The 22112-nt window shown below is 38.6% G+C and overlaps 1 protein-coding gene across 17 annotated transcripts in view; it reads right to left on the reverse strand.

The window, feature by feature from the left end:
- Positions 1 to 13922: 13922 nt before the first annotated feature.
- Positions 13923 to 22112, reverse strand: part of LOC129734539 (erbin-like) — a 123979-nt gene continuing 115789 nt past the window's right edge. For all 17 annotated transcript variants that reach the window (XM_055698136.1, XM_055698143.1, XM_055698140.1 and 14 more), the window contains one exon: positions 13923 to 19811. In XM_055698136.1, the coding sequence (XP_055554111.1) occupies positions 19704 to 19811 (108 nt within the window). In that variant the 3' untranslated portion in view covers positions 13923 to 19703. The remainder of the gene's footprint in view (positions 19812 to 22112) is intronic.

Raw genomic sequence — 22112 nt, forward strand, 5'->3', positions numbered from 1 at the left:
AACCTTTAAAGTACAAACTAAGAAAACAAATAAGAATGCCAAATTCACCAAAATCTTTGTTGGGATGAGATTTATTAGAACATCTAGACGTTTAAAGAAGGAGAAATGAAACTAAAAGTTAGAAATGATCAAGTAATTGAAATCTTGAGCTTATCTTTAATTAAACCGAAAAGAGGACCTCCCTGAAGTAAAAGAAATTTTTAACCAGGTGTATCTGAAAATAAATTCCAGGAAAGGTGAAAAATGCTTTACCTGTTACAGTAAAATGATAAGGGGGAGGCTTGCTCAGTTCAGATAAAAACAATATCCCTTGGTCAGCAAGGCTGTGGGGATATTGGCAGAAAAAGTGAAATAAAATACACTCTGTAGTAGTTCTACTAATGTAAATCTGTGTGTTTTGCCATGACAGTGACTTGTTATGGGATGTGCAGATGAAACTCTGCATTGACAACGAAGTACAAGGAATAAGGTTGGTCAGGTGCCTCCTACCATAGTCAAGGGCAAGACTGGGTTGGCCTCTGTGTTTGCCACCAAGAAGAATCTTGAGCTCCGCTGCTGGCTGCAACCCAGTAGGCGTTGAGCGGTGGGAACATATGCCATGCCAGACCTTGATGTGAGGAATGGCCCCCTCTGTTATAAGAGGGTCATCCAGGAAGGAAGAACATAAGATGGCCCATAGAGGCACTGATTTGGAAATTGGAAACCGCCTGGCCGACCATGAGGCCAGACAAGTAACAGAGGAGGTAGGAAAGGTGGAATTATCCTTAATACCAGACGATAAAATCCAAACTGTAAGTACAGATCAGGAGCCAAACTATTCTAAAGAAAACTTAAAGGTAATTCAGGACATGAATGATAACAATAAAATAAATAAGTGGACTTATTTAAGGGATGGTCGTATAGTGGTACCATCCAATTTAATATGGACCACAGCCCTATTAATAAGATGCATTGGGGAGCTGATACTTTATATAAAAGTCTAAATCAGAAATTGATAGGGCGAAACTTGTATACTGTAATAAAACAGGTGACTCAGCAATGTGAAATGTGTTTACGCAATAATCCCGATACAGCAAATAAAATAAAACTAGGGAACATTAGTAGAGGAAATTATCCAGGACAACAGTGGCAAGCTGATTTTCCAAACTCTCAAGAAAAGGGGGGTACCAATATTTATTAGTTATGTCTGATACGTTTTCAGGTTGGCCAAAAACCTTTCCTTGTCAAACAAATAAAGCAAGAGAGGTAACGAAGGGATTGTTAAATGAGATTATCCCCCGCTTTGGGGTTCCGGCAAAAATCTCTTCCAATAGAGACTCACACTTTTGTGCCAAAATAGTTCAACACGTGAGTACAGTATTGGGAATAGATTGGCAATTACATACTCCTTATTGCTTCAATGTTCTGTTCGGTGCTGTCGAAGAATGATCAGAAAGCATAATGATCAGAGAGCATAATGATAGTTTTTAGAACAGGGGGGATTGAATAATGAGCTACGCACAATGAGTGATGAGTGGTATACTACTTTTTTAGAAAATGATGTGCTTATATATAATTATCCAAAGTTGGGAGGTGTTCAAGGACCCTTATTGTCAACATGATGAATACACCAAGACGCTTAAGTGTCAGCACCACGGATGTACTAGACACAAGGTCCTTGGATTCATTATCTTTATAAGGGCCATCTGGTCCTAAGTTTCAGTTGTGTATCTAACGCTACCTAAACAAGGAATTTGAATCATGCTCATTAGTCTATCGAGGAACAGAGTCTGCGCAGAAACAAGAAGGTAAAAAAAGGTTCACTAGAGGAAGACTCCTGATCTTCATCCTGAAGACCCCCAGATGACCACTCCACAAGGACATTGCGCAGGAGCGAAATATGTAAATGAATTCCCAGAATATGTAAATGATTTCCTGATGGAAACCATAATTGGTGGGATACTCTCTTTGGCTGGTCACCTTCTGCAACAGGAATTCTTAACGCTATGGTACACCCCATTGTGATCGTATTGATCAGTTTAGGAATTTCCTTAATACTAACCATTATGTTATATTTGTGGGTTTGGAGAATGTTTAAAAGGGTAACACTTATGTATGATGCTTTATATCATTCGGGAAGACTGCTTAAGTAAAAGAATTTACTTAGTTTGATAGAAAAGGGGGGATTGATATGGAGAAATAGTGTGAAATGGGGACAATGGACATTAATTGTGATTGTATATGTCTGCTCAAGGAATGTGGGTATGGTGACTGGTCATGGGTGTGGTGTCTGGTCACATAGCCACACAGCTTGGAGGAGACGCCTGCCCTTCTTCCTTTAACAAAGGGGCTATTTATAAAAGAATGAGAAAAGGATGAGAGATATTCCAATGTTATCTAGAGGGAGGGAGTGCTAAGGCTTCTTGCTGGAGAAGATCAGATAGTCACAAGGACATGAATCACCTACAAACCTGCAAGACCACCACATTCCAGGCAAAGGACTGATAAGCTAATTAACATACGAAGCGAGAGTAAGGGGGTTTAGGTAACGAATATGTATAGGTGTTAATTGAATATTCATTTGTTTTATTGTATAAATGTGAGATGGTTTGTCACTTCGGGCATGCACGCTTGTGGAGGAGCGATCCCCCGTGCATCTGCGCGCAATAAACATACCTACTTTATAACTTTCGAGTTATAGAGTCTAATTCCGTATGTCAGTTCAAAGTCTATAAAGTGTTTCACTGTGTTAAGAGGTGTGCTCGCTTTGTGGATTTACCACCTAGCACCCATCTCTGCATAGACAAGCAATAAATGATGGCTCTGTGAGATTGGCTCTGCACACTGGGTAATGAACTCCGTTTGTGAGACATCAGCAACTGAATGAGAATTTCTTTGTAGAGGATTTGGTTCATCTGCTACTGATGGGAGAAAATATAGTGAAAAACTTAAAATACTGCTGCAGACAGAAGCTGCATAGATAACAGAAACATTAACACCTAAGGAAGAGCGAAGCAAAGGGCTGGAGCTGGGCCCAGTTAGCACTTTGAGAAGGGACAATTAGTACCAATGTAGATGAGCTCAACAAGAATGTAAATAATGAGCCTTCTGAGGTGCTAACTGCTAAAAGAAAACAAACCAAGGAAAAATAATTGTGGTAATAGGAGATCAGCGACCTCCTACTCAAATGGCCCCCACCTCGAAGAGGGTGGATCCCCCCGCCCTGGGATCATGCTGCTATAGATTAAAACCAGCCCAGTTGTTACCGATTTGTTAATAAGTTAAAATTGATTGATTTTATTTGATTAATTAATTGATTTTATGAAATCATTTAACAGAATTAAAATATAGAAGGATAAGGGAAAAAAAATTTATAGGAAACTTGCAGCTACGCAGTAAGAGTTGTTATGGAATCTTTTGTACGTCTTGTACCAAGGCTAGAAGAAGGGCCTGGAACTATTGTAATAACTCTAGGGTTGAAAGGTTCCTTTGTATTTAACCAGTCTTCTGTACGCAGAGGTGTATTGAAATGTCAGAATATGAGATTAATGGGAACTGGGGAGAGTCGACTGGAACAGCTTGTAGGTGCCTGCCAAGAAACCGTGAACTTTAGTAAAAGGTAATTCCGGCAGGGGGAGATCGCGACCACCGACTCATATACCACCTACCCAAATCGTACCCTAGACCCATTTCTAGACCTTTCTAAGCTTTACTGTGCATAATCGGATATAGGAGGAGAGTATGAAAATTATTTACGGGAAATGTTATGATTATGCATGAATAACTGATGAATATGGATGAATAAGTTCTATATATGGAATCTGATTTTGGGACCTGGTGTGCGTTGATCGTGAGAGGACTCGCTCACGTACCCGGCCGTCAATAAAGAAGTGTCTGCTTATCTGCATCACATTGGTGTCGATAAGTTTTTCATTCCGAGATTTCGGTAACAGTTTTGGCGACCCAGATGGGACCTCGCTGAAGGAGACCGGAGGAGCCGGGGACCTGATCGGTTCCAGCCGGCACCGAGGATTTCTCGGGGACACCCATCAATCCCCGATCTGTAAGGCTCTTCGCGACATTCCCTGGATATTTGGTAAGACACTTCTTTTTTTAATTGTAGTAAGTGGGTGGGAGTCCCACTAAAGTAAGTAAGTGCACTACAGAAAGTGGGGGGGAGTCCCACTATAATAAGTGTATGGTAAGGAGTGGGATGGAGTCCCACCAGTGGGTTGGAGTCCCACTGAGTAAGTCTACCTGTCAGACGCGGTGAAAGAGCTGCGCAGGGTAGGACTAGGAGTCTGCCCGTAAGACATAAGTGAAAGCTATTGCAGGGTTGGACAAAAGTGTAGACAAGAGAAACTATATGCTATAGTGTTCTCTAAGGTAGTGCCTCTAACAAGAAGTTAGAAGTTTTTGGTGTTCTTTGCTGTTTTGTGAGTTTGTGTATTAAGAAGAAAATTAAGAGGTATAGTATTGTGTTATATGTTTGTTTAAAGTAACTGTGGGAAAGTGTGAGTGTGGCTGTAAGAGTGAGACGTATAATTGAAAACGAAAGCGAGTGTGCAGTGTGGATCTGCGGATCGGAGTGACAGAGTTGAATAATTGTGTATTGTACTGTGAGTAATTATACCATGGCACCTAAGTTAACTCAGTTGTTTAAAAGTAAAAGCATGGGTAATCTTGCTGTAAATGACAAAATCCTGAAAAATTCTTTGTTGGGATGTTTATTGGCACATTGGGGAAATTTACAGGATGATCTGCAAAAGAGCCAGATGATTGAGTATTGTAATAATTTGAGTATTGTAATAATTGGTGGCCTTTGTATATATTGGATGATCAGGAAAAGTGGCCCACGAATGCGACACTGAATTATAACACTATTCTGCAGTTAATGCTGTATTGTAAAAGAGAAGGGAAATGGAATAAAATGCCAGATGTGGATTTGTTTTTTTACTTAAGACAAAGAAAGGATTGGCAGGATGAATGTAAGCTAACTATTAGAGATAATTTGGTAATAGCTATAACTTTTGATAATAAGAAAGTGGAAAAAAAAATGTTGTTTAAATTGTGAGGTTGGGAGTGGATACAGGAGCAACATTTTTTTATTAAATACCTGTAAAGGAAAAACTGGAACAAAAACAGGCCATTCCTGCAACCCCTGGATTTGAAATTTGGAAATAAGATAATTACACATGAATTTTTGTATGTACCAGAATGTCCGATACCCTTCTTAGGAAGAGATTTGTTATCCAAGTTAAATGCACAGATTGTTTTTGACGAAGGAGAACTTTTCTTGAAAATATCTGAGTCAAAAAAGGGAGAAATCCTGATGATACAAGAAAAGGTAAAGGAACAAGAAATTCCACCGGAGGTGGATTTGGCAGTGATCCCTACTGTATGGGAAACAAATATTCCTGGTAAATTGAAACTAGCAGAACCGGTTAAAATAGATTTGAAGGAAGGCGCAGGAACAGTGAGAATTTAAACAATATCCAATCAAACCAGAAGTGAGACAGGAATTGAAGAAATTGATTGATAAATTTTTGGAGTATAAAATTTTGGAAGAATGTGAATCTGAGTATAATACTCCTATTTTACCAGTCAGAAAACCTTCGGGTGAATATAGGCTGGTACAAGACTTGAGAGCAGTAAATCAAATAGTTAAGGATATTTATCCTGTAGTAGCAAACCCTTATACACTGTTAACAGCATTGAGGGAGAATTATCAGTAGTTTACAGTGCTTGATTTAAAAGATGCTTTCTTTTGTATACCTTTGGAAAAGGAAAGCAGAAAACTGTTTGCTTTTGAATGGGAAAATCCTCAAACCGGGCGAGAGATGCAGCTGACATGGACTAGATTACCCCAAGGATTTAAAAACAGTCCAACTATTTTTGGAAATCAATTAGCAAAGGAACTTGAAATCTGGAAACAGGATAAATCAAGACCTGGGCATTTACTCCTACAATATGTGGATGACATACTGATAGCTACAGAAGAAAGACTTACCTGTATACAGGTGACTATTGACCTTTTGAATTTCCTGGGACTAAATGGGTATAAGGTATCCAGGAAGAAAGCCCAGATAGCCTGCCAGACTGTGATATATCTGGGCTTTGAGATTTCAAAAGGACAACGGCAATTAGGAAAAGATCGCAAAGAAGCTATTTGTGGTATACCCGAGCCGAGAAATATTCATGAACTCAGAGCATTTCTGGGAATGACTGGGTGGTGTCGCCTTTGGATCATGAACTATGGGCTAATAGCTAAACCGCTGTATGAGGCCCAAAAGAACTCTCCCTTTGTATGGGGCCCACAACAACAAAAGGCTTTTGTAGAGTTAAAACATGCCTTAATGTCTGCACCTGCTTTGGGACTGCCGGATCCAACCAAAGATTTCCAGCTGTTTGTACATGAAAGACAACACCTTGCACTGGGCGTGTTAACCCAGAGGATAGGAAGCTGGAAACGACCAGTCGGATATTTCTCTAAACAACTGGACACAGTGAGTAAAGGGTGGCCAAACTGCCTTCGAGCAGTGGCCGCAACAGTGATGCTCATACAAGAAGCTCGGAAATTGACTTTGGGAAGAACAATAACAGTCTATGTTCCACACATGGTGATAACTGTCCTAGAACAGAACGGGGGACACTGGCTGTCTCCCAGCCGAATGATGAAATACCAGGTGGTATTGACTGAACAAGATGATGTGATTCTAAAAACAACTAACCTGGTAAATCCTGCAGTGTTTTTAAGTTCCATACAGGAAGAAGGACGACTGGAACATGATTGCTTGGCTACCATCGAGTATGTTTATTCCAGTCGTGAAGATCTGAAGGATGTACCATTGGAGCGACCAGACTGGGAACTGTATACTGATGGAAGCAGCTTTATGGAACAAGGAGTCCGATATGCCCGATATGCGGTAACAACAGAGACTACAGTTATAGAAGCAGGAGCACTGGCGAGTACCACATCAGTCCAAAAGGCAGAACTCATCGCTTTAATTCGAGCCTTAGAGATAAGCAAAGACAAGAGAGTAAATATCTGGACTGATTCAAAATATGCCTTTGGGGTAGTGCATGTCCATGGAGCTTTGTGGAAAGAGAGGGGGTTATTGTCCTCTCAAGGATCAAACATTAAGCATCAAACAGAAATTTTACGATTATTGCAAGCAGTTCAAAAGCCAGATCAAGTAGCAATCATGCACTGTAAGGCACACCAGATTGGGAATACAAAAATAATAGCTGGGAATAATTTAGCTGATAGAATATCTAAAAAAAAAAAAAAAAAAAAAAAAGTAGCAAAGAAACAAGCATTGCAAATGGCAATAATTCCTTCTAAAACAGTAACCCTTCCTAGGGAAAAACCGAGATATTCAGAGGAAGATGACAAATTGGGTCAGTTATTAAATGCTAAGAAAAACTTAGCTGGATGGTGGATAACTCCTAACGGGCAAGTAGTAATGCCACCTCTTTTGATGGGAAAGATAATTCAAATGAGACATCAAGAATGTCACTGGGGGGCAGAAGCCTTAGTAACATTTTTACGAAAGCAAGTAATATCAGTTAAGATGTTAGGAATAGCTAAAATGGTAACTGCAAAGTGTGAAGTATGTTTGAAAAATAATCCAGTGATTAAGAAAAAGGTTCAAATGGGTAGGCTGAAGTCTGGTACAGAACCTGGAGATTATTGGCAAGTAGATTTTTCAGAGTTGCCTAGATACAATGGGTACCAGTACATCTTGGTAGGGGTTGATACTTTTACAGGATGGCCAGAAGCCCTTCCCTGTCGCACCACACAAGCAAAAAGAGGTTGTGAAGTGGTTATTACAAGAAATAATTCCGAGATTTGGAGTTCCTATTGGAAATCCTCTGACAGAGGGTCCACACTTTGTTGCTGAAGTAGTCCAAAGTGTTAGCAAAGTATTGGGTATTAATTGGGATTTGCATGTGTCTTGGAGACCACAATTTAGTGGAAAAGTGGAGAGGATGAATCAAACTTTGAAACGACAAATAAGTAAAATTTGTCAAGAAACCAGTCTAAAGTGGCCTCAGGCACTTTCATTAGCATTATTACGAATCAGGGTACAGCCAAAGAGTGGAACCTCAGTCAGTCCTTATGAATTATTATATGGAAAAACATATGAGTCTCCAGAACCAAATCTAAACATACATGTAAAAGGAAAACAAGATGTGTATTTGCTTTTTCTAAGGAAAACTTTGGCTGTGATTTGGAGTGTAGTAATTTGAAATAGACCTTTACCCCTAGAAAATTCAGTGCATGATTTCCAACCAGGAGACTATGTCTATGTGAAGACTTGGACCTCCGAACCTTTGCAGGAGCGCTGGAGGGGACCTTTCCAGATACTGTTAACCACTTTTACAGCTATCAAGATTTCAGAATCAGATGCTTGGATACATTATACTCGAGTGAAGAAAGCACCGTGAAGAAAGCATCTACTCCGTGGAAGATTGTTAATCGTGACCCAGAGACTTAAAAAAATTGACTTTGAAACATGTCTAATTTTTCATATCAGGTTATGATTGGCTTTTGGATTTTCTTTTGGTTGGTAGTGTTGGTGGGATCATGGGCTGACTTGGTGGACAGGAACAAAAGACAAATAGAAACAGAACAAGTGATTGACATTCCCAAACAAATGGCTGAGGAAAATTTGATGGTAGGATTGATTAAAGAATTTGCCAATTTACAAAACGTCACGCAGATCACTGCTTGTTTGCCAATACCGAAGGCAGTAGGTGAATCTATTCCATGGGGAATCTTAACTATGAATTTGACTAACCTGGAACATAAAAATGAAACCACCTATTGTGAACAGAGGCCAGTGACTCAATGGTATGAGCAAGTGAAAGTCACTAGAAAACAGTGGAAAACTCCAGGTAGTCTGGCGGATTGTGAAAAATTGTTAAATCATGTTTTTACCAAAATAGGGAGATTTAAGACTGTGGGATGGTGTTCTTATGATGAACAATTTAAAATCAACGTGAGCAAAAGTGTTATGGAATGGAAGTGTAACGAAACTGGCCAGAGCACCCAATTAGTAGACCAGTGGGACTCTATATGGTCTATGTCCATATTTTCCCATTTTCAGTATATAGCAAGAACTTCTTGGTGTTTTACCTGGGATGGAAAGGTTTTTTTCAGTATTACCCTGGGTAGATGATAGGTCAACTACATTGGGAGAGAAGGAAAATAAAATAGTGCCATAGTGGAAATGTGAAAAAGTGTATGATTGCAGTAATGCAGACTTAGTAATCCAAAGAATTCCTCCGTAGGCCACTGTTTTAAAATATGGTTATTTTTGTCGAGGTCTTAAGAACACTCTCAATTTAACGAGCACTTTTATAGTTAGGAAAGGAACTTTGTTTAGTTGTAGAAAATCTATTATTCGAAGTCCAGGACATTTAGTTTGGGCATTAAGTGATGGAACCTGGACCACACATTTACCATTAGATGGTAAGGTGAAACAAATTATTTTAGGCATGCCAACATTGTGTCCAATTTGAAAGAAATCACCATTTAAAGGATCCTTAGAGAATTTAGAATTGAAACGAATAAAGAGATCTGAGATAAATGATGATATTTGGAATGAACCATTTACAGGAGTGAAAACTGGTTGGGCACTTGAATCACTTTTTAAATCCTATAGCTTCATATAGAAACAGAGCATGGCTCTATCAGTTAACTGGTCAAGTGGAAAAATTGGCAAACGTTAACAAAAAGGGGTTTAAGGAATTGAATATACAACTACAGGCAACTTCCAGAATGACTTTACAAAATAGAATGGCACTAGATATGCTCCTACTTAAAGAACATGGAGTATGTGGATATCTCAAGGATAAACTGGACCACTGTTGTATCCACATTCCAAATGTCACTCAGGATGTGGAACATGATCTAGACCTATTGGGAAAAATTGAAAAAGAAACTGAAACAATTTAAAAGGATATGTCAGAAGATTGGCTTGGGAAAATTTTTAACAAACTGGGATGGAAATTGAGCTCTTGGATACAATCTATAATTAAGACTTTGTTTCTGTTACTAGTTGTCTTTTTGATGAGCATGCTAGTATATGCATGTCTGAAGAAACAGTTTACCAATAGAATTGCAGTGAGTCGTATGATTATGAGAGAAGTACCAACTATTTCACCAAGACATGATCCATTACCCAAATATGTTGAAACAAAAGATATATGAATAATGTGAAAGTATTGAAATAATGATTTTCAACACTTTCAAAGGGGGGAAATGTTACCGATTTGTTAATAAGTTAAAATTGATTGATTTTATTTAATTAATTGATTTTATAAAATCATTTAACAGAATTAAAATATAGAAGGATAAGGGAAAAAAAAATTTATAGGAAACTTGCAGCTACGCAGTAAGAGTTGTTATGGAATCTTTTGTACGTCTTGTACCAAGGCTGGAAGAAGGGCCTGGAACTATTGTAATAACTCTAGGGTTGAAAGGTTCCTTTGTATTTAACCAGTCTTCTGTACGCAGAGGTGCATTGAAATGTCAGAATATGAGATTAATGGGAACTGGGGAGAGTCGACTGGAACAGCTTGTAGGTGCCTGCCAAGAAACCGTGAACTTTAGTAAAAGGTAATTCCGGCAGGGGGAGATCGCGACCACCGACTCATATACCACCTACCCAAATCGTACCCCAGACCCATTCCTAGATCTTTCTAAGCTTTACTGCGCATAATCGGATATAGGAGGAGAGTATGAAAATGATTTACGGGAAATGTTATGATTATGCATGAATAATTGATGAATATGTATGAATAAGTTCTATATATGGAATCTGATTTTGGGACCTGGTGTGCGTTGATCGTGAGAGGACTCGCTCACGCACCCGGCCGTCAATAAAGAAGTGTCTGCTTATCTACATCACATTGGTGTCGATAAGTTCTTCAGTCCGAGATTTCGGTAACACAGTGGGCATGTATTACCTTGACATGTTTAGAGTGGACAATAAGGAAGGGCTCATCCTTAGCTAGCAGATGTTTTACAATTGAACAAAAGTTAGATAATGAATGACATATAAAGAACTATAGTAGATAACTGAAATTAAACAACAAAGACTTCTAATGTATGCAAAGATAAACAGGAACATCAGGTAACTGCCCAAGAAGGTGAAAAGTACATCTTGAAGAGATGCCAGAGGGAGGAGATGCTGAATTCTTGGAAACCTTATGTATATGCATGACTTTGTATAATAAATATCCGGCTGCTCGTTTAAATGGTGTGCAAGTTAGGAGGAGAGATCCCCCTTTCACCTGGCGCCGCAGTAAACATACCTGCTTTATAACTCTCCTGGAGTTGTAGAGTTCGATTCCGCATGTCACTACCAGTTTCTCTACTGAGACAGTCCTTAAGAATTTATCCAATTTGGTATTTTCACACATCTAGCAAACGAGCAAATATTCCCTCACAGTTTTTCATTAATTTTAATACTTAAACATATTTTTTTCAGCAATTTGCAGTGTCCAACCATGTCTCATGAAACATATATAGTGCAGAGCCATATTCCCTTTGTGTTATGCAGCTGCAAAAATAGAAGTTGCAGAGTACTGTAATTGGAAATGTAATTCCTGATGCTCAAAAGTTCAGGCCATGTAAAAAATCTACATAATTTCAGTAATATGCCTCTTAACATGGAACTGTTCTTGGCCATCTTGGGACCCTTGCTAGCCGAGTCACATGATAATTCTTCTCTTGTATCTTCTTACATCTCTAAAACTTTTAATCAAGTATTCATATAAGTGTGAGTGGCTGAAAGTGTTCTCACTCAGCCATTAAGATACACAAGCTATATGTTGAATCTTTCACAGCTCAATAATATTTTTTTAATAGCTACTTAATAAATTTTTCCCTTAAATGGGATAATTGCAACCCACTTTTAAAACACACAAAATCTTGTGCAGAGTATTTCCATATTTCCAGCACCATATATAATGCTCCTGCTCTACCTGCAGTTTATTGCCTTCAAAGCTGAGGAAGACCTGGGGTGCTTTCAAGCAAAGCATCTGGATAGAGTGACCTGAGCCATGCCAGAAACCTGGAGGAAGCAGAGAGTGATATAGTGGGTGACTCCCAGCTGTGGGGCACAGAGGCACCCACCTGCCAACTTGAGCTGCTAGCTAGAGAAGCTTTTGCCAGGGGCCCAGATCTGGGGTGTTGTGGAGAGACTGCCGAAGTTTGTCCAACTCTCTGAGTATGACCCTTTGCTGTTTTTCCATATGGGCACCAGCAATACCTTTGGAGCAACCAGGAGAGGACCTATCCCCTCCCAGTCTTGGGGGGGGGGGGCAAATGGGGTCCCAGGTGCTCTTCTCAATCTTGCTAGAGAGGGCAGGAGGAGGAAGGGACTGATACTGAGTGTCAACAATTGGTCAGCAACATGGTTTTGGTTTCTATCACCATGGGACCCTCTTTGAGGATCAATCCACCTAACTAAGCACTGGTGGGGATGTAGCAACTCTTAATATTCACATAATTAAGTAATCATTTCATTTCTATGTCACAGGTGAATTATTAAGAGAAGTCATCTGCGGCGAATGAAGAGACGGGACGCAGCTTGATGCAAGCAAATGTCAATTTATTGTACAGAAGCACGAGTTTATATACACTTTCAGAAGCTGCGCGTTTTAAACAGATTGGTTCTTGAAGCTAAGCACTGCATACTAGGCAATCCCTGATTGGTGGTTAACTGCCATCAATTAACCACAAGGTGTTACCTTTCCTTGGCGCCATCCTTGGCGCCATCCGTCTCCCACTCCCCTGTGCTCTGCAAACATGCCTCATCATGTTAATTGTTGTCTAGACAAGCTCGAGCACATTCCCCTCAGCTAACTGATTGCCACGCGTGGTCCTAGTTTCCAGCCCGCTCCTGCAGTCATCATTGTGGGATTAACTAAAAGGGGTTTTATTAATGATTAAATGATGATCAAATGGTAATTAATTGATGAATGAATGAAAATCAAATGGTGATTAAGCAATAATTGAATGGCAATTAAACAGTGATTTGAAAATGATGTAAATGATGATTTAGACAGCAGTCATACACTCTACTTACTACACTTCTAATAATTAAGCTATAGCTGGATATATAAATGTTGCTAGCATACAGTGTACTTCTAGGCCTAATGTAAAATGTCACTTACCTCATTATAGATATCAGATGCCAGGTAAAGGGTCTCAACCTCAAGGCATAACGTTGAGAGGGATCCCTGCTCAAGGGGGAGATCACTGCCATGCAGCCTGCTGCTGTACAGGAGAGCTCAATGGGCTCAGATGGGCTACAGATATTTATAAAGTGATTGACTTGTAGTCAACCCCCCCTTTGGTGTACGTGCAAGTATGCAGCCATAGCAGTTTTAGTTTTGTCTAGTCACAGCTCAGGCTGGTACTGTTAGCTCCTGATAAGATGTGGCCTAGGCCCCTTGTCTCCTGAGAAGATATGGCCTAGCACAATTATCAAGGTTTGCACAGAAAGGCTGATTTTAGTCAGGCCTACTTGTCGATGATGCCTGAACCAAAGTACTGTTCACTCAGTCAAAGTGGGTGCATCCATCACACTCTAGCCATCACTTTCAAAACTGTGACAATTCTAGAAATTTAGTCTTTTCCCTATTGGAACATACATCTGTACAGAAATGGTATGTGCACCTCCTCTGTATAACCTGAAAGCTTTGGCTACTGAATGAATAACATGGATAGCTGTAGAAAGCTTAATTTCTTAAACAAAAATAAATTACAAAGACAGCAATATGTGAAATGTGATATGAAATTGATTTTTATCAGTTTCCAGTGGCTTTTTTTCTTATCATTATAAAAGCTTCCTCTCCCTGCCAACAGTCATCACTAGTTTTCTTTAGTTTTCATAATTGTAAGAACCAGATGGAGTCATGTCACAGAAAATTAAATCATGTATTTTATTGCTTACTTGTTGAGGATGAATAAGAACATGAATTACAAACAGTGGGTTCCTTAAGCCTAGAATCAACTGCCTCATAGATATATAATGCTTTTATCAGCTTGTTGCAGTAATGCTTCTGTACACTGGAGATCATTCTGCTTAGTGAAACAGTAACATTTAGCATTTCAGGAAAACTGTCAGTTCAAGAACAAAATTATAAATTCTTAAAGAACTTTCATTGTTATATGGGCAAAGCAAGAACTACGTAAATGACCTCTGCTGTAATAAGTATGCATCGATGCTTTAGCGGAACAGCACATTAGGTTCATTTACTCTTGACAAATGTGAACATACCCATAAACTTTCTTAACTGGAGTGAGAATATACAAGATGTCACTTAAAATACAATTCTGTGGAACGGGTAAAGACAAACCCAGTTTTTCAAAAATCACCTCCGGTGGCAGGACAGGATTTTTTTTTTATGTTTACTTTCAAACCCAAGTCATAAGGCAGAACTTAACATTCATTTGGCATTAGCCAATCATTCAAGTAACTCTTCACTTTCTTTACCACATAACCCTTGTATATCTCATTAGAGCACTCCCAAGATGCTCTTAATTTTAACCCTACTTGACTTAACCAACCCCATCTACTATTGAAACTTCTTAATTTGCATCAGACAAAACCTACTCATCTCTTCAGGAGAGCAGCCACTGGCTGCCTTATCTGATTTCATTGCAAGATTGGGTTATGCACAAAGGTATTTCTTCTGAATAACCTGGTCTTGCAATGAAATCAGCTAGAGCAGACAGACCCCTAGGCACTGAGATACACAGAGCCAGAAACACAAATAAGTCTTTGCTAACAGATATTGATAGAGGACTAAGTTCTACAGAAACTATAGAAGAATAAAATCATGTCATGGAGAATTTCCTATAAGTTAAAGAAGTCAATTACACACAGCTTTAAAGAGCATTAATTTATTATCTATTCTCTGTGTGCTACCTCAGAAACAGTCTAATTATATACAAAAATTTGGAATGTTGAATAAATGCTGATCAATAAAAACATTTCATAGCTGTTGACAAAGTAATATTTCTAAACAAAACCAAAATAACTATAAGGGTTTGATTTTGTGTGTTGCTTATTGCTATACATGTGTTCATAGAATGCTTTCAAGTATATACACATTTTTAACTCTAGTCCAAAAAAGAAACTAAACAATATTTACATAAAAAATATGTGGGAGACTTAATCTTTTCATTACAACAATTGAACTGATTCTTTAATGACCTATTAAGAATAGAAAGAATTAACAGAGTTTGCATCAACTCATTGGCATGCTGAGGAGCTTAGGCTGCTGATGGATTTTATTCTATTAAAAATGTAGTTTAAGATGCATTCAAAATGAAAAGTGCTAATATTGTCTCTCCTCCTGTTGTATCCTGGCTGGACTAGTTCAGGAGACATCTTTCTCCTACTCTGCAAAATCATCTAGTTTGACATGTTTACCTTTACACACAGACGCTGAAGGAACAAGCACATTTCAGTCCACTGAAAACTCCAATGTTTACCGAATAATCTATATTTTATTAGATAGTTAATTTGCTAATTTACTGAAGACAAGCTTTGGCCAAGTATTTATATTTTTAAAGTACGTTAATAGCAAAAAGAGGTCAAAGGAAAACATTAGCCCAATACTCGTTGAAGATAGTCACTTGAAAAATAGGGATGAAGAAATAGTAAAGGCATTCAATGTGTTTTTTGCCTCAGTTTAATAATACTGATAGACCTTGGGCTGCCTGGTCCACTGAGTCAGAGGACCATGACTGCAGGGACAGTGACTTTCCATTAGTGGACACTGAAATTGTAAAGGAACCAGCTGTATCAGCTGAATGTTCACAAGTCCATGGGCCCTGATGGGATTCATCCCAGAGTACTGAAGGAGCTAGTGGATGTTAAGGCAGGACCCCTCTTGATCACTTATCAAAGATCTTGGGAGTCTGGGGAGGTCCCTACTGACTGGAAGCTAGCCAATGTTATTGCAATTTACAAGAAGGGTGTGAGGGAAGGAAGACCCAGGAAAGTACAGACCTGTTAGTCTAACCTCAGTACCTGGAAAAATTATGGACATGATTATATTGGGTGCTATTGAAAGGCATTTATAGAACAATGCAATCATCAGGCACAGTCAACATGGGTTCACAAAGGGAAAGTCATTTCACTAATTTGATGGGACAAGGTCACCCACCTAGTGGAGGAATGGAAGGTGGTGGATGTAGTTTTTCTGGATTTTAGTAAGGCTTTTGATACTGTCCCTCACAGCATCCTTCTGGACAAGTTGTGAGATGAGCAGATTCACAGTGCAGTGGGTGAAGAACTGGCTGAATGGCAGAGCTCAGAGGGTTGTAGTAAATGGGGCTGCAGCTGGCTGGCGACTGGTCTACCAGCGGTGTTCCTCAGGGTTCAGTTCTAGGGCCAGTTCTGTTCAACATATTTATCAACGATCTGGATGCAGGAGTTGAATGCACCATTAGCAGGTTTGCTGATGATACCAAACTGGGAGTTGCTTTTGACTCTCTCAAGGGACAAAAGGCCTTGCAGAGGGGGATCTAGGTACATTGGAGCATTGGGAAATCATCAGTGGCATGAAATTTAACAAGAGCAAATGCTGGATTCTGCACATGGGATGGAGTAAATTAGCAATGGTATAAAGTGGGAGAGGAGTGGCTGGAGAGCAGCCCTGCAGAAAGGGATCTGGGGGTGCTGGTTGACAGCAGGCTCAATATGAGTCAGCAGTGTGGCCTGGTAGTCAAGAGGCCAAACTGCATCCTGGGGTGCATCAAACACAGTATAACCAGCTGGTCAAGAGAGGTGATTAGCCCACTGTATTCAGCGTTGGTGTGGCCTCACCTTGAGTACTGTGTGCAGTTCTGGGCCCCACAGTTTAAGAAGGATGTTAAGGGACTCAAATGCATCCAGAGGAGGGCAACAAAGCTGGTGAAAGGGCTGGAAGGAATGTCCTATGAGGAGCAGCTAAGGACTTTGAGTTTGTCTAGTTTGGAGCAAAGGAGGCTGAGGGGTGACCTCATTGCTCTCTGCAGCTTCCTGAGGAGGGGAAGTAGAGAGGGAGGTGCTGATCTCTTCTCCCAGGTATCCACTGACAGGATGAGTGGAATGGCTCAAAGTTGTGTCAGGAGAGGTTCAGAGTTAACGTTAGGAAGCATTTCTTTACCAAGAGGGTGGTCAAACACTGGAACAGGCTTCCTAGAGAGGTGGGTGATGTTCCATGCCTATCAATGTTTAGTTTAAGAGCATGCTTTAATTTTTGGTCAGCCCTGAATTGGTCAGGCAGTTGTACTACATGATCATTGTAGGTCCCTTCCAACTATTCTATTCTATTTCCACAAAAAGTACTAAACTTCTTGCTATAAATCTCTACTTCTACAGTTCTACCAGAGCCAAACAGTTGTTGGTAGATTTTTCCTGTGATATATAAATCTGAAAATTAAGTATAAAACTTCTGTTACCATTAAAGGAAAATACAATACTGTATAATTCCTCAGTGATATATTTAAATGTACTGCAAAATGTATACAAAGTCAGTCCAAGATCAATAAAGAATCAGTTCTGCATTTTGGACTTTTCCCCTTCCCAAAGATACAGGTTATGTAGAAGACCAAGTTAATTTAGGACCTGTCTGTATGCATTCCCTTTAAAAGGCAATGTGAACATTTTTCATTTTCAATTAAAAAAATAGAAACTAAACAACAAAAAAACACATCTTAGAAGGGGAACATTGACTCCTGCCATTCTATAGCTATGTTTTTTGTTCTTTTCTTTGAATATTAACAGCACATGGAAAATAAATGAATTTTATCAAAATACAGCACATTTCCGCTAATATATAAAAAAATAATTTCCTATGTAAATATTATCGAAAATCAACTAAAAAGTAGTAAAATATCCAAAGAGCTGCTAAAGGGTTTCAATTAAAATTATTAGAACTATACACAGTACAATAAGCAATAGTTAACATCTTTGAAAGAAGTGCAATAATATTGGAGTTCACTTATTTAAGTACTATCTGTTTATTATCACTATCTATGTATATTCCTCTCTCTTCCCGCTCATTGTCCCAAAACTACAGGAGGCTGGTGGTTTTGCTAGCTTTATTAAAAGCATTTATTTTTGTACACATGGGTTGAAAAAAGTAACTTATACCCATTTCAAACTACCAACTTATATGTAATTAAAAATGAACTGCAATAGCTGAATATTGCTCCAATGACAGGCTAATAATTGGCCCTGATTAAAAACAGTTATTGGTCTTCTATGGCACTTTTCCCTGGTCCATAACAACTGTGTATTAATTATCACTGCAGATTATGCAGTCTATTCAATTACAAAGGAGAAAGAGAAAAAGAAAGTTAATGCTTCTGGTAAACAAAATTAATATAAGCATAATTTAATATTTTATACAATAATAAGGAACAAAGGCAGTCTGTGGTAAATCACTTACATTACTATAGTTAGAAACCCTTTAATGACTCTGAAGTGTCTAGTTCACATTTAATATTACCTGTAGGAACAGCTCTTTAAGAAACATCATTACCAACTGGTAGGTTGTAAGTCCACCCTCCCTTTGATCTCCATCTCACCACAGCAATTCTCCATCACTGTTTAAAGTTTCACAAACTTGCTTTGGTTACCTAGCTCCATACATATGGTTTCCTTTTTGATTAACAAGGCAATGCAAAGGCCAAACAAAATTGAAATGACTTTCATAACCTTTCTTGCATCATTTACTTTGTGTTTAAATATATATTACAGGCAACAACCTTAAAAACTGGCCATTTCAGTTTCATTTTTAAAATCTAGAAGGTTGAAATGGAGTATTTTTTATAAAGATAAGTATCACCATTTGCACAAAATTTGGGATTTCCATGGTAGAGAAAAACCTCTGGGCACAGTTCCACAGTACAGTTGAAAAAATTCTGTATGCAAGAAAACCCAACTAAACATGAATCACGTGGCAAATGAATATTCAATGACTACATTAAGAAAAAATCCTGTAGAATATCACAACTTTGTATTTACAGTCTTCCTAAAAATGTGTAAGCTTTTATTGCATTTTCTATTGGTAGACATACACTCCAGAACTAAACACTTTTTCTTCTTTCTTGATTCCAGATTTAGACAGCAGATAGTTGTTTCACCTGACCTTCATTCTGTCCAACCAGCGCCACTTTCCATCTACCCACTCATCTATACAATGTGCACACAGCAAAGCCAACATTTTGTATCTTCTGTCCATATCTACAGAAGTGGTTTCAGCATAACACATTAATATCTGATGAATAGAAATAAAGGCAATAAACAGCTACAGGACAGACAGTCCTGCCATCTGTCCATTGGCTATAACCAAGGCTTTGCAAAGCATTGAACAAAGTTTAGTGATGTGTATGAATTATCCAAAAATAAACCTACCATCTGTACAAAAAAACAACACAGGTTTGTTCTTGGAGGAGTGATCCTTAGATTGCTACAATGCTTAAAAACAAGTTTATTCACCATATGAATTTCCAAAATGATTTCTTGAACACTCTATACAGTGGCTTTTCCCCCTTTAAGCACAAGTTCAGGATTTAATTTTCTGTACAAATTTTGATCATAATTCTTTTCCAGTTCCTTTTGTGTATAAAACCAGGCAAAATATTCAGTTTCCCATAAGTCTTTCAATGAATTCTGCTGGCTTTTCCCCTCAATCCACAGTATTTATGAAGAAACTTCTCGTACAATAATAAGTTCCACTGCATTCTGGAAAGTCTTTAGCAAAGATACTGCTAGTCCATGATCAATACTGATGAAGCTGTATCCATTAGCCTAAAAAGAAAATTTAAAATTTGAAAATGATAGCCTCATATTTCATATTAGTTTAAGCTTGAACCAAGTTTAAAATAATCAAATTTTATATGAACGCAGACAATAAGACACTGCAGATTTGCAGATTACATTGTTGATGTGAGTTGAACATGTACCTATACGTTACAAGAAATTAAACTATTGTGTTAGCCTTGGAAGAATTTTGCCCCAAAGTTATTGAATATATTTACAAATAACCAAAAGAGAAAGCTGAACTTTAAGCCATTAACATCAGACATTGAATTCATCAGCCTTAATACAGCCATGCCAAAAAAAAAAAGAAAATGCAGTACAAATGATACCTCCCAGTTTAAATACTAGAAATGGCATTTGTGATAAATTAAAACTATTGAGGCCTTTAAAAAAAAAACATTAATGGCATTGGGAGCCATTTTAGTAGGCCTTTACTCCCCTTTCTAGCACTCCCAATTTCTCCCCATGCTTTGAGTGTCCTGCTCTATGTTCCTCTCTATCCTCAAAAATCCAGTACCTTTAATTCCGTTTTAAGTATGTATTTAGAGGAATTCTCACCTTTCATGTGAGGGGCTGATGTCACAAGGAGAGCATGTTATCGTTCAGCAATTAAAGCCAGACAATTTAAACAGGCAATCTGGTAGGAACTGATCCAACTTACCACAAGTCCTGCTACTATAGCTTGGGAGTTGAGACAGTAGTAATAGGAAGTAGAAAAGAGCTTAGAATACTTGTTACTAACGCTAAAACCATTATATTGTGACACACTAATTTCACACCCCCACCAGTCTACCCCTTTGTGGAACACAGTTCAGACTGGATGTAATGAAAATTCCTGTCTCCCTGCCATGTCTAGCAGTGGATCAGATTGCTCTGAGAGGTTATGCACTCTTTGTCCTTAGAAGTTTTCTAAGACCTTCCTGGAAAAATCCCCGAGTAACCTGTTCTGACCTACTAGCTGACCCTGCTTTGAGCAGGAGGTTAGGTGTGAGACCTGAGGTCACCCCCAGATTGAATTTTGCTGTGATTCTAAGCAACAATGTAATTCTTGGGACAGGTTTGGCTTGGCAAATGCAAGCAAGCCCAAGTGGCCTACAAGACAGGGAAAACATGGCTATGGTTCAACTTCTCAGGGTGTATTACTGCTAATTCACATTCTGTCTGGGTGGTAAAATCTTGCAGAATGGCAGATTTGTCCAGTTTAAACTGTTACTGCTTCCAGTTGTGCATCCCACCTTTCTCCATGAGCTACTGCCCTTTATATAGCAACAGAGAGAACTAATCATGCACTCTGCGGCTTAGCTGTGCCATTTTGGAGTTGCAGCTGCTTATCCCATCACCAAATGCTCTTGCTACCAGCTGAATCCTTTGTTGTAAAGGCAGTAATTTTAAATCTGTCTAGGGTTGCAGAAAAAGTTTTACATATAGACTGTTCAGAAAGCAAGTGGGAATAACCCTTCCAAATCATCATTTGTACAGAATGTCCTACTCCTAACCTAATATGCAACAATCTTAACTTACATGCAATTATCTAGTCACTATAATTTAGAATATTATTAGACATGCATTATAATATGTGCCTAATGCATGTTTTACAGAGAATGTTGCAAAATCAAGCATAGCAAAGTCATTTTGTGAGAGATGATACTCAGTCAAAAACTGCAGATGTCTAAGTCTCAACAAGACAGTAGGACTGTCATTACATTGTCACTGGGATTCTCATGAGTATAAAGAACATGCTGTTACACAAAACCCAACACTGTTAGTTATTAGAAATGAAACATGTCTAAGCATGCAAATGCAACTTCTTCAGCTCTTTTTCAAACTATGAATTCCTCATTAAACAAAAAGCAAAATCCAAGCAAAGTGCCAGCATGACAAAAGGAAACTTCATTATAAATGTCACACGGACAAATTAAGTTCCATAAATACAGGAACAAACCATTAAAACTAAAGTTTCACACACATTCCACTCTATAAATATGTAACAAACATGCTGCCAGTATTTTCAAAGGTTTAACATGCTTCTTGTTCCTGTATGGAGTGTTGGAGGGTTCCCCTCCTTCCTTAAGGTTGTCTACATCAGTAAGAGAACTAGGATTTAGCGCCAGCTTTCTCTTGCCCCAATAAGGAAGAACAAGTACAGAACTATTTGCCATGCTCAAAACAAGCTATCTTTTAGTTCGAACAGCTTGATCTTAGTTTTAGTTGGGTTTTTTTTTCTGTGTGCTTGTTGGGTTTTTCTTTTATTGGAAGAATTATGCTGTGTATTCAGTTTGGCTTTGTTTT

Source organism: Falco cherrug, chromosome W, assembly GCF_023634085.1.
Source record: "Falco cherrug isolate bFalChe1 chromosome W, bFalChe1.pri, whole genome shotgun sequence".
Lineage (NCBI taxonomy): Eukaryota > Metazoa > Chordata > Aves > Falconiformes > Falconidae > Falco > Falco cherrug.